The sequence below is a fragment of the Episyrphus balteatus genome, chromosome 2, assembly GCF_945859705.1.
Source record: "Episyrphus balteatus chromosome 2, idEpiBalt1.1, whole genome shotgun sequence".
Taxonomy (NCBI): Eukaryota; Metazoa; Arthropoda; class Insecta; order Diptera; family Syrphidae; genus Episyrphus; species Episyrphus balteatus.
Genome location: NC_079135.1, coordinates 71,141,912 through 71,156,492, shown reverse-complemented (window position 1 = coordinate 71,156,492; position 14,581 = coordinate 71,141,912). Strand labels below are relative to the sequence as shown.

The window sequence follows — 14,581 nt, the reverse complement described above, 5'->3', positions numbered from 1 at the left end:
ACATGTGGTCACATTTACAACCTTGTTTAACCTTATTGAATAATAATTAACTCGACCATATTAATACAAAAAAAAATAATTTTCTAATAATATAATTTATTCATTCCGCCTGATTGTGTTTTAATTGTGACATTATCGTTGCCAGCGTTTCTAATTGCACCAAAAATACCAAAACATTCAATAAAATGTTTTTTTTTTGTTTTTAGTTGATTAATAGCTCTATAGATAGAACATGCAGAAGGATGAAGTTTATACAGTTCGAACATATCGACATCAGCTTTAGTTTTATTTTCTTATTTTAATTTTTTTTTTTTTGCATTGATGAAGCATTGAGAATTAAATAAACAAAAATGTTTGCAGTAAATAAAATCGAAAAAGAGTATAATTCAAATTTTAATGTAGATACACCCAATATGTCTTCTTTCATTTTCAAATTTATACATTATGTGTAGGAGTTTTGAATAAACTCACTTATATAAGCAAATTAATATTCACTGAGTAATTAATGCCGTGTATACAAATATTTCAATTTCTTCCGGTGTTTACCTGGTCTTCAAGTTCATAAAACACACCGTTAGGTTTTTTTTTTTGGATTTTGCTACAATGACTCAAGTTTCCGGGAGTATATCTTTTGCAAGTTATCTACCTCCGATTGTGAGTCGATCAAACTTTAAATGGGAAATCCCTAAAATAATGTCAATGTGCATTAATAGGCTTCAGCAATGCATTTTTTTAAAGTGTGAAACTGTGAATCAATTAATTATACATATTTGAATCATAAGTTGCAAAAATATGGAACTCAAAATTTTCCAAAAGTCACTTTTTAATGACAAGGCATCTATTGCTTCTAAGTAAAAAAATAAACAGTTAAAAATTATATTCGATGTCAAAATTCCAGGAAGTGAAAGCACAGTAAATTTCACATTTTTAAAGGTGGATCCACATTATGTTGATCAACACTTTCAACATACATTTCATATCCATGTACTGAAAAGCTTTTTTTCACTACAGAATTTACATTTTGCACTATTTACTTGGCCCAAAATATTTAGGTGCCTTTTTAATTTACAATAGCCCGTGAGGAGATGAGTGATTAACCTGAGGTTGTTCCTACTTAGACTGATACACGATTTGAAACACTCTTATTTGTAGTTCCCGAAATGCATTTTGCTTATCTCAGTTTTGGTTCTCAGTTTTTTGTTCTCCTGATCTCTTCGTCTAGTTTTATTTTATTTTTAACAACATTTTCTTCTATTCCGCAATACGGTTCGGGTCCCATTAAAGGGGAATTTGCTCCCGTTTTTGCTAAAGAGTCCGCCTTCTCGTAACCTTGGACACCAACGTGTGGAGGATGACTTTGTTTATTTTGCAAAGTTCGTTAAGTTTTCCTATACACTCCAATACTAGCTTGGAGTTGATTTCGTAGGATTTAAGTGCTTTAAGGGCACCTTAACTATCAGACATAATGGCAATGTTTTTGTTTCGGTGATTTAATTCGAGGTTTATTTCTGGACATTTTACAATGGCATTTACCTCAGCTTGAAAGATACTTGGGGATGGGGATTGACCCATTGGTACGGAGAGTTTCGTACTAGGCCCAAAGACGCTTGTCCCTGTTCCTTCCGCAGTTCTCGACCCGTCTATATACTATTTGATGGTATTTTCTTTAGGTGCACTTTAAAAAAAAAAAAAAACACAACTAAAAAGATTTAATTTATCTTAAATACAATATTTTTCAATAATAATAATAATAATAAATCTAGATATAGACAATAATTTATTACCTTCTCAGCACGGTACCACGACAAAAATTAAGAACAGTAATTTTAGAGCCCAAGACACAACAACAATGTTTCCTTCACTATGGAAAAATTTACTTAGGCACGAAAGTGAAATTTTTTAAATGACAAAAATCTTTCCATAGAACGAACCCCTTACCTTCATTTGAGAAGGTAATGGTGTTTAGATAATATTAAGATAACATTTTTCTTGCAAATATTTTTGTTCTTTGCATGGTTGTATGTATCTCAGGGCTGTTAATGAAACGAAATAAAATTGAATATTATTTTGGTCGAATATATATAAATATACTCAAAACTATACATTTTTCATTTACGAATGGATGAGAAATTCACTACGGGTAATTCCATGAAAAAGTGGACACGAATTTTAAACAAATTTTGCAGTCTTTTTTACTTTTTTTATTACCAAATTACTATTTACAAACGGCAACTCTTTATGCAAGTTGCAAGAAAAGATTCTTTGTTGTATTCAATTATGGATAGACATAAAATTCAGGGAGTTTAATAATCTAAAAGCATTTTTATAGCATAAACTTGCCAACAACAGAAGAATTTCACATGAAAATGACGGAAAAACAAGCAAACTGAAAATATGATGAGTCTTATAGTGCCGATGAAAATATCCCCTCGTGAGTGCTAAAATAAGTTAACATTTAAGCAAGCTTCGTTACACACTATTCGATTAAAAAAAAACTTGAGTGAAAATGCATCTTTTCTTTACTTTTGGAACCACAAATCGCAGGTAACATGAGTTACCAAAATAATGTAACGTGAGTTACCTAAATATTTTAAAATCTTTCCTCGAAATATTGGAAAAAGGTTTGGTTTTGTCACTCATATTAAAAGCTTGTAATTTTGTATGTATGGAATCTTCATTGAAAACAAATTGAGGTTCTTAATTTCACATAAAAACTTCATACTGTCGGACTCTTAAAATTCGTGTCCGATTTTTGTAACGTGAGTTACCATCAAACTTTTATTTTTCCCAAGCAAATGTTAAAAATAAAGACAATTTTTTTAGTTAATTATGAAAGTAATAGTTATGCTCCATTCATGGATAGTAATTTCGTATCAATTTACATTAAAATTGAAAAAATAAAAATTATTTATGTGTTGGAAATTTTTGTGAATGTAACGTGAGTTACCATGGAATTGCCCCTACGATCATACTGATTATCTTTGTTTTCCCACTTTCGTTGTTGTTGTTGTTTTATTTGAATCTTTGATTTGTGGACGAGACGAATTCAAGATCTTTGCAAGTCGATCCTCATTATTTTATCTTTTGTTCTATCCTCGTTTCGGCTCATCTACCTAACAGTTCCCACACACCTCTGACCAGTGCAGTCGTCTGCCTTTTTTCTGATTTTATTTTCCCACAGTGCAGAAACAAGTATGTATTTTTTTTTTTTTTTTTCATTCCACTTTCATTTATTTTGATGAAATATTCTTTCAATGAATGAAGATAAATTGTTTTTTGGAAAAACCCAATTCCAAAAAATTAAAAAGAAAAAAAAAATTCTGTAACTGTGCGGGAATTCTGTTTTCTTACATGCCTCATGAAGCAATACCAAATTATATGGTTTTTAACCCTTTTAACAATCACCCCTGGCGGTCCATATTGTTTAGGAATGAATACGTGACAATACAATGGTAATTCGACACATTCAATAGAGACATATTGTGTGGCATGACAAATTGCCCACGTGCGGTAATGGTGCGAAATTGCATTACGTTCAAGTTCATAGCATTGCAGGACGACCAAACCTTTTTGCGTGTGGATCTGATGTAGGTACATACAGATATTTGACATTTTATTTTTGATGTCTTTGTCACGTTTTAGTTTATTTTGTAGAAGAATTAATGCATTACGTATATTAAGCATTTTTGTTTCTATTTCAGAATCTATTTTTACAGGATTTTAGATAATTATATGAAATGCTTTTAGAAATAAAATAATAATGTACTCTTTTGATGTTGATATAGAAGGAAAAAATAAAACCTTTTAAAGCTAAAGAACTGGCCTTTTTGATAAAACACTTAATTAATTAAACAAAATATTTTTTTAAAGTTGTTTCGTTAATTGATTTTTGACCTGCATAAATGTGCATATGAAAATCCAATAGCGAAACACAAAATATGCCAATACTTAAATAGAGGCTTGAAAAAAAAAAATAATTTGTCAAGTATAGAACGAAAAATTAGCGAGCAAATATTATACATATTTCTAGATGTGAATATTTTCAATTTTTAATAAAGTTGGAACAAAAAAAATTATACATTTTATTCAAACAAAAAACGCTGGGTTCTTGCGTCAATAATGGTTTGGAGGTAGTCTTACATTAAGATATTAGAAGGATAATATTAGATAGATTTTTATTGATTTATTCTTGCAAACAAAAATCAAAAAACATTTCTTTCTTGCCGTGGTGGATATTTAAAAAAATGCTTTTTATGAATAATGACTAATATTGAACTTAAACTAGTAAAAACCGAATTGAAAATTGGAAGCTCTATGCAAGAATTAGCTCTTCCCAACTCACCCAACTTTATTAAGATCTCTCACAAAATTATATGGCTCAAACTAAAATAATATGGATTCCCACCAATTGGACTCCAAACAAAGTGATTGACATTCAAGTGTCTTTTGCGATAGTAGGCTTAATTTCAGATATATATCAATGTCACTAGCTGACCCGGCGGACTTCGTTCCCCCTTTTCCAAGTTTTATTTCCAATTTTTGATTTTGTAATGTGTTAACCTTTTCCCATTACACATAGGTACATACATATGTAAAACTGTTTAAAATATTAAACAAAGCAAATCATTTGTTTGACAGCTATTACAAATTTTTATCGGAATTTATTCAACCAATAAAGGTTATATAATTCACAAATATACAAAAACTGGCTCTGGTTTCACTTCTCATTTTTTTTTTTTTGCAAAAAGTGCCTAAATCGATGAATCCCGCCTGCCATTATAGAAAAATATGACTCATTCTCCCTTTCTTTTGTGAAACTGTTAATGATTTGTGTTTTGCACCAGAGGCCTGGAATTCCAACACCAAGAACGATCTTTTTATTTTTTTTTTGTTTAAACAACCTGTTTTCTTATGACGTTATCACGTAAAATTATCGTCCGTAAACCGACTATACAAACAACCATTGTTTTTGTTTTGTTGACTTTCGTTTTAACTTCCAAAATTTTTATTTGCGGAATGTAGCATCCACTTTCAACGCTCATTTTTAATCCACTTTAAAAATAGTATTCTCTCTCTTACATATTTTGGTTTCATTGAAGTTTGTATTTTTTCGTTTCTAAACCGTTACCGTGTGAGTAATGTTGGAGCCAGTAACCGAAACAATAGCAATAGGATAAAATCTTAAAAAAAAAAACGATTAAAAATGAAAAGATTTCGTCTTAATTCTATTCATACATACGTCGAAATATTTCTTTAAAAAAAATAAATCATTTGATTTTTATGCGGAAATTGTATTAATGGTAGTTGAAACAACTTAAACAAATTTTAAGATGCAGTCATAAATTTAATTGAGATATACTGATGGTAAACAATTTTCTTTGCGGGACTAACATTTTAAAGAGTTAATTCATGTTTGTTTTTATTACCCTTGAATATGAGCGATTTTGAACCCCAAATATTGAATTTGCTTATAACTTGACAACATACCAGGTCCAACTATAAAACAAAACCTGTCTCGAACGAACCTTATCACACACACACACACACACACACACAAAATTTCATAAAAATCTATATCTACTGTCATTCGGACTTCAAATATGGAATTTAACTATAACTTGACAACAGCGACACCTACTGGGTCCATACCACACACACAAAATTTCACAAAAATCTCTCCAGTCTGGTCAAAATATGCAATTTTTCTAAAACTAGACAACAGCGCCACCTACCGGGTCCAATTTTGAAACAAAACCCGTCTCGGATAGACTTTATCACATACACAACATTTCATAAAAATCTGCCCAGTCTTTCGTTCAAAATATGCAATTTTCCTAAAATTCGACAACAGCGCCACCTACCGGGTCCAATTATAAAAAAAACCTGTCTCGGACGGACCTTATCACATAAACAAAATTTCACAAAAAATCTGTTCAGTCGTTCGTCTGGTCAAAATATGCAATTTTTCTAAAACTCGACAACAGCGCCACCTACCGGGTCCAATTTTGAAACAAAACCCGTCTCGGATAGACTTTATCACATACACAACATTTCATAAAAATCTGCCCAGTCTTTCGTTCAAAATATGCAATTTTCCTAAAATTCGACAACAGCGAAACCTACCGGGTCCAATTATAAAAAAAAACCTGTCTCGGACGGACCTTATCACATAAACAAAATTTCACAAAAAATCTGTTCAGTCGTTCGTTCAAAATATGAAATTTTTCTATAACTCGACATCAGCGCCACCTACCGGGTCCAATTATGAAACAAAACCTGTCTCGGATGGACCTTATCACATCCACCAAATTTCAGAAAAATCTCTCCAGGGGGCCAATTCTGGTTCTGTGAATAAGTGAAACGAAAAGCTTTTCACTTGTTCACTCATTTTATTCTCGTTCTGTGAAAAAATGAAAACAAACATCAAAAATATTCATATAAATATATATTTTTTTCACTAAATTATTTGTGATATCATAGGATGAGAATCGTTTTTCGTTTCAAATGAATCGAAAAAGTGAAAAGAGTGTTTGAAAGCTAAAATGAAAAAGTTTTTTTTTTCGATTCACGTTTTCACAGAACCAAATTGGCCCCCAGTCTGGTCAAAATATGAAATTTTCCTAACTCGACAACAGCGCCACCTACCGGGTCCAATTATAAAAAAACCTGTCTCGGACGGACCTTATCACATAAACAAAATTTCACAAAAATCTGTTCAGTCGTTCGTTCAAAATATGAAATTATCCTAAAACTCGACAACTGCGCCACCTACCGGGTCCAATTTTGAAACAAAACCCGTCTCGGATAGACTTTATCACATACACAACATTTCATAAAAATCTGCCCAGTCTTTCGTTCAAAATATGCAATTTTCCTAAAATTCGACAACAGCGCCACCTACCGGGTCCAATTATAAAAAAAAACTGTCTCGGACGGACCTTATCACATAAACAAAATTTCACAAAAATCTGTTCAGTCGTTCGTTCAAAATATGAAATTATCCTAAAACTCCTACCGGGTCCAATTATAAAAAAAAAAACTTGTCTCGGACGTACCTTATCACATAAACAAAATTTCACAAAAATCTGTCCAGTCGTTCGTTCAAAATATACAATTTTCCTAAAACTCAACAACAGCGCCACCTACCGGGTCCAATTATAAAACAATCCTGTCTCGGATGGACTTTATCACATACACAAAATTTCACAAAAATCTGTCCAGTCGTTCGTTCAGAATATGCAATTTTCCTACAACTCGACAACAGCGCCACCTACCGGGTCCAATTATGAAACAAAACCTGTCTCTGATGGACCTTATCACACCCACCAAATTTCAGAAAAATCTGTCCAGTCGTTTAGAAGGAGTAGGCTCACAAACAAACGCACAGGAGAATTATATATATAAGATAGGTCATATGACAATATAGTAGCCAGGGATAATTTGGCTTAAGGTTTCGTCAACCGTTGGTCTAAGGAGTTTTCAGATTCTTACGTCACGAAATCTCTTTACATTTGTGTTACTTGTTCTGTAGTACGCTAGTCTAGTATGATCCCTTTATCGCTATATACATAATTATTTAGAGAATATTAGCAATACAACAAAAATTTCTCCGTTTTACCTTAGGTTAGGTTAGACCATGATTGGTTAGTCCTGATACTAGATATGTTTCGTCGGTATGCATGTGGTGATATTATTTCAACTTAGATTTGCTTTATTTGAAGGGTCTGCTTTTATCATTAGTTAACACGTAGCGGGATACCTATATTGACCTTATTTGGTAATAAAGGTATAAGAGTTCCACTTTTGGCAAGTTTATCAGCTCTACAATTTCCTGGAATGTCCCTGTGGTCCGGCACCCAACAAAGGCGAATGTTAAACTGCTGTGCTATCTCCATCAGAGATGATCGACAGATAAAGGCAGTTATTGAGTTGGTAAAGACAGAATCAAGAGATTTAATGGCTGTCTGGCTATCCAAGAAGATACGGATATCTTTTTTTGATATGAAGTTTTTTTTAGCCAAGAGAGAACTTCTTTTATAGCCAAAAGATCCGCCTGGAACACGCTACAGTGATTAGGAAGACGAAAGGAGAGATCTTAATAAAGTCTGTCTGAGTATACACCTCACCAACCAACACCATCTTCAGTTCTTGATCAGTCACACAGTGCGTTGATCAGTGGACAAAAATTTAAAAAAAAATGAATATGAGATTTAAAGCTGCAATGCATTGCACATCTTTAATAACTGTTATTTTTTATTATTAACTGTCTATTCTTTTCTTCTTCGTATATAAGCGGGATCGTATCAGTAGTCCAGGTAATTCAAGCTTCAGTTTTAATTTGCAAAAAAGTCATATTTTGAGGCACGAAATATTGCTTCAGGTTGAGTTTTAAAAAATATGTATCAAAACATATGAAACTTTTATTTGTCGTTGTATTCTCTTACTACTCTACTTTGGAAAAATAAAAACTTTCATTGCTACTTTTTGCTGACCCTCAAAATTCAACTTTTTGTAGTACAAACATGGTCAGATCTTAAAAAGTCTACAGATTTATGAAAAATTGATTTCTTTTGATAAAAAGCACGAGTTAAAGAAATGTTAACATTTTTTTTTTTTTTGTATGAATTGAAGCTCAATAAATATTTCATACAAATTAAAAGTGATTTGAATTTGAAGTTCAAAATTGTGCTTTTTGACCTAAACCTAGAACTACAATGCAAGCAATGTTTAAGTAATACTGTCCTCTTCAAGAAGCTCCAAGCTTAGCTTAAAAATAGTTTTACACTTCCTGGTAGCATTTTAACCTATCTGCAAAATGTATCGCCTCTTAAAATAATTTCAAAATTTTAGAGGATATGTAACTGAATTCATCAAATGTAACTATTCTTAAGAATGTAAAAATTGTTAAGAGGATAAACTAACTTCCAAAAACAGCATTAATTTTTTGTTATAATTCACACCCAAAGTCTACTTGCGGGATCTCGGTCTACATTTTTATAGTAGTTCGTTTCTCTAGGTCCCTTTTCCCAAATTTCACAAACTGCGAATAACCAAAATATCAACATGTAGGATTCAATATGTTGATCTCCTCTGATTGCAGGGCTATTGTGTTGACATTAACCCTAACTTAAATTACCGTCTGTTGATAAAGATTTTATATATCTCGAGATCAATGAAACCAAACACATTTGTTCTCCTCATTTCAATTGTTTTTATTATTTTAATTATGCCTAATAGGTATAAAGTATTTTAAAGATCATAAAATAAAAAATTCCAAAATATCGCGTATCAAAAAAGTTTAACTAAAGATATTGCCCACGAGTTGCCCTTGAAGAAACCACCAACAAACTTGATAAACCACGCACTCATAATGACGCCTGCTGTTTTTTTGTAAAAAAAAAAAAAAAAAAACAAAAATCAAAGAGAAAAAACACACAAGGAAGTCTACTCCACTCCAACTTCAAATTGAAGATGACGACAACAAAATGACGAAAGAAGACTATACAACGATGATGATGACGACGATGTATGAACGATTAAGAAGGCAGATGGTGGTACTGTTGGTAGAGAGGTTGTTGGTAGGCGTAGGTCAAAAAAAAATGTATAAAGGAACAGATGTTCCCTTTTTTCTTCTTACCTTTTTTCCATTCTCTCAATTCAATCGTCTTCTAGTTTAGATGAAAGAAATATCACTCAACCAAGCAAAACATACAGATTGAAAAATGTACAAAAATAAAATACACGACTTGGTCGCACGTACTTGCTCTTGCAGTTCAAAGCACTTTTATGTTAATTTACTTGTAGATTATAAGAGCTGCCTCTATATAATTTTTTAAGAAATTTGGTTGATGTAGGGGAAGAGCCGACATGGAGAACAAAAATTTTTCTTAAATAAAAAAAAATGTTGTCATATAACTTTTTTGAGTTATGTTAGAACTATGTATAATACAGAATTACGTGTGTTAAATTTAATCAAAATCGTTAGAGCCGTTTTTGAGAAAAATGCAATAACTCGAAAATTTGTATAGAAGTTAGGTATTATGTTATAAGCGAGATATTAAAAAACAAAAAATATATCCTTGGAAATTACGAAAAAAACATCTGTACCAAATTTCAAGAAAATCCGTTACCCGTTTGGTCTGTAGCGACTTATACAGATGGACCCACCGACGCACAGTGGTGATTTTGAGGAAATAAATAGTAAAAACGAAATGTGGACTGTATAGTATGGATTGGTTTCATTTATTTTTTTCAAAGACATATACCTAACTGTTCTATGTTTTCCCAAAGTTTAGGGAATTTATACCAAGGAATATACGAAATAGAGCGCTCCAAAGTTACCCTATCATTAAGTTTTGAAATGTATGGAATTTCTTTCATTTATTTATTTCTCATGAAAAATAGCATTTTAATTGGTGTTTGTTAAAACAATTTTTTTTAAATTAATTGAGCTTTCAAAATAAAAAAAAATTAAAAAAAATTTTGTTGGTCTTATTTTTGGGTTAAGAGTGAATGAACTAGAATTAGTATTTTAATGTTCTTTCCCTAGAGCAACAGTTTTAGCTTAATCTACTTCTAGTGGTTACTATTTTTAGAAAGCTACAATATTCAACTAACTATTTTCGAAAGAATTGTATCCGTCCTGATCCGATTTTGTAGGCAGTGTACAAATTTGTTTCATTGAATCCGATTTAAAAAAAAAACACGGTTTTGACCTGGGTGATGTTGAAAAAGAAAGATTTTATTTTTAATAAAAATATATTATCTTTCATTAAAATACAAAATAAAATTCACCATTTCACGGATCTCTGATATATTCAATTTAAATCATTTTTTCTTGAAACTTTTTTTTGCAAATACATATGTACAAACTTATTTTTCTTGGAAGTATGTAGTGAGCATATATTGTTTTACGATGTTATTAAAATGAACTGATAGTACTCTACAAAATATGTACCTAATATTTAAATCCAACATTTGTTATACGCAGTAAGTAGAGACAAGCAATTATTAAAAAATTAATTTTTTTGTGGGTTTTTACCTGAAATTGAGTTTTTTTCTTTTTAGGAACAATATCAATTTTTTATTGCAAATAGTAATGCCGCCATAGTATTAGCAATTAGAAGCAATTTTTATTCTAAATTTAAACAAAAGCTTTTAAGCGTTTGCTATTCCAAATCCAGTTTATATGAAAAACATAATGATTCTTGTAGTGTGGAATAGGTGGTTCACTTAATTAGTGACAGTGATAACCAGGAAAATGTTTTGGCTCTTGGAAGACCAACGAGGGACTTCACATCGTGCACCCCCCCGGGTCAAACGATAAATACAGCCCTATTCTGCTATTCGAATCGAAATATTTTATGACTTTATTACGTCAAACTGGCTTTGAAAAGCATTTAACTTTTGAAATCAAAGCGTTGTGTCCGTCTGTCTTAGTGTTAGCAATTCTAAAGAAAAAAAAAATTGCTTAAATTTAATTTAAAGGCTTCTTATTTTAGACTTTCACGTGAATCGAATAGCAGAATAGGGTCGATAGGTACCTAAGTTGAAGAACTCGAACCTAAGTTGAAGAACTCAGAACCTTAGAACACAGATATTGTGCATATTTCAAACATTTAATCTTATAGCAACTCATTATGCGCCATCATTTTTTTTTTTTTTAATATAATTTTTTTTATTAAATGAAAACGGGTTGATACCTATATTTACTTTTTAACTAGTGAAATCCAACAAGTCCTTCGATTTTTTCTTACCTGTTTGATTTCACTAGCCAATAAGTTTTTTTTTTATAGAAATCAAAGCATATTTTTCTAATATTGTGTGCTAAGCTCGAATGTGAAGTCAGAAAAATTCTATCACACCACGTTTTAGAGATATTACCATGCCAAAACATCACAAAAATAGTGTTTTGGACGTTAAAAATTCAATGTCTCAAAAACTTTGTACGTTAGAGATATTCTAATGCTAGATTATAATTAAGAAGGTCAAACAGATAGAAAACATAACAAAGTAATTTTTAACCAAGCTTTGTTAAAATCCAACCATTTTTGTAGAAGATAAAAATAAAAAAATCGTATTTTTACATTTTTTCATTATTTTTGAGGTTATATAAGAAAATGGTTTGAGTAAAAGTTGTAGACACTTTTAATATCTACATCTTTTGCTTTTAACTTTTTTCGATAGGACGTCTACTTTTGACAAACATCGTAAGAAACCACGATTTTTGACACCCACCTTACTTTTTCGCCCACCCACCCCCTTTCCCCCAATTTGTTTGTGGGCAATTTATTTTTCCCTTTTATATACCATTTATCTTAAATTCTCAAACCACGCATATGCTGCTAATAATTTTTTATTTTCAAAAATTATTGGCACTGGTCTAAAAAATTCTTTGCTATACAAGAAATTAAATGGCATTAGTTTGGAGAATAAAACCACTTAAAAAGGTGTTTTCGTCATTTTAAAAACTTTTCAAATCCGAAAAATGTCAATACCTAACTTTTTTCTCCGTGTATTTTTTTCCACCAAAATTTGTCAAAATGCGTGTAAACGCAGTCAAAACATGTGTGTCAAATTTTATTAAATCCCATACAAACGGCACCACTGTGCGACGCACAGACAGACCGAAGTCATGAAACCCACTTTTTTGGACTTGTTCTATTTTGATTAAAACCTCGAAATTTTTTTTTACAAGAAACCAATACTCTTGCCCTATTGAGCAAGTAAAAAATAAAATGTTACTATTCCTGAAAAGCAAACTGAAAACATACCTATAATTTGTAATAAAAAAACAAAACCAAGACTTACCTGAAAATCTCGCAATGAACTTAAAAAACTCATTTGATGCCGTAGTAATACTATCCCTTCGTGGCCGCAATGTATTCCTTAGTTTTCCCCAAATACATTCAATTGTCGCATCGTGTGCCGCAGAAGCAGCAGCTGCTGCTACTTCATTATCGATCATCATCGTTTCCATCTTCATTGCAGCAGTATCCAATTCAATTCGTATCGAATTTTCGTTATATATTTCCTTTATTCTTCCTTTTTTTCTTCAGGGTTTCCTTCCTTCCTTCCTTGCTTATACTCTTTTTTTCTATATGACGTCCTACTGGCTTTCTTGGTTTTTTTTATTTTCGATCTTTTTATCGAGCGTCGTCGTAGTCGTCAACCAAGTCGTTGTCGTTCTTGTATTATGTCTTCCTTGCGTTTAAAAGGAAGTCGTCTGTGTTGCTCTATGGCTAACTTGTTTCTAGCTTCTTATCATAATTCACGAATTGATTCGAGAGTAAATTCCTTAACTGACACAACAAACTACCTTCGCGTAGGGTCTAAACATTTGTAAACTCTTTTCGGTTTTGGTCAGCTTTTTAGCTTGACCCTTATGAGCTAATTAAGTATATTTTTTTATAGCATTTCTTTTTTGCAAAAAAAAACTACACAAAAAAAGAAAAGGTGGTTAGGAAAGGTACCGCGACGATGACGATGGTGGCATATAACTCATTCCAATATCGCGGGAGAAGCCCAAAGACCCACCAATACTACTATGGAATAGTAGTATTTTTTATTCGAATTCGACCGACCCAACGAAATAACAAAAAAAAAAAAAAATCGTCAATCGTCGTAATATATGAATGAATGAATGAACACACACGGAACAGAGATAGCAGTATATAAGAATGAAAAGGAAAAAAAAACTCTACTTAACGTAGTTCTTATGTAAAAGAGTTTGTGTATGCACTACGTCTACGTAGAGTTGGGTATTATATACACATACAGAGCAGAGAATACAACAAGAAAAAAAAACTTGCAATTGAGACTTTTTTTTCTTCTTCTTACACACTTTTTTTGTATGAACCGCACAATTATTTAGGTTTTCATATTAATTTTGTTGGTTTTGTGATTTATTTTTATCAATTGGAATAGTTTTCACATAATTTTTTTTCTTTAAAGATCGATAAGAGTGTTTAATTTTGTGCAGAAAAAAAAGAAACACGAACAATTTTTTAACGCAATCGTTAAGAGATTGCTGCGAAACAGACGGACAATAAATACATACTAAAAAGGTAAATGGTCCGAAGTGGAGAGAGCATGACAACTCTACATGAAAAGTGATGCCAGAAATTATTTTACCTTTGAATTAACATGATAGCTAGATGAGCTTAAAAGGAAATGTTTATTAAATTGTGTGTTTGTTTTCTTTTGATAAAAAATAATCAAATTATTTTTTGGTCCGAATAAAAAAAAACTGATTTTTTTAATATACGAAACATACATCAAAGTCTACATCACTCAATTTTAGCAGACATTTTTTGTCTCCGTTTTTATTGACTATTGTTCGTCTCTGTGATTGGAAACGAGTGTGTGATTTTCTAGCTAAATCTGAGCACAACTCTGCTGAAATTTTGAAATAAATTTTAACTCGGCTAAATTTTCCAAGTATCAATTTTGGCCTGCATAACCCAACTAGCACAACAGCTTCTATAAATTGAGATCTCGCAGGAACTACTTTTTATACAGCTTGCTTCAGAATTAAATTGCTTATAGAAGTTCGAACCTGTTTAAGAACTTCTAATAAGTT

General features: G+C 31.5%; 1 protein-coding gene across 2 annotated transcripts in view; it reads right to left on the bottom strand.

The window, feature by feature from the left end:
• LOC129908574 (protein spitz-like) overlaps positions 1-14,052 on the bottom strand; it is a 32,216-nt gene extending 18,164 nt beyond the window's left edge. The window contains exons 1-2 of one of the 2 annotated variants that reach the window (XM_055985173.1): positions 13,844-14,052; positions 12,811-13,436 (exon numbers count right to left, since the gene is read on the bottom strand). In XM_055985173.1, the coding sequence (XP_055841148.1) occupies positions 12,811-12,985 (175 nt within the window). In that variant the 5' untranslated portion in view covers positions 12,986-13,436; positions 13,844-14,052. Of the gene's footprint in view, positions 1-12,810; positions 13,437-13,843 lie in introns of those variants that run through there. The other variant, XM_055985174.1, reaches the window with a different exon arrangement.
• Between the last annotated feature and the right edge of the window lie 529 nt (positions 14,053-14,581).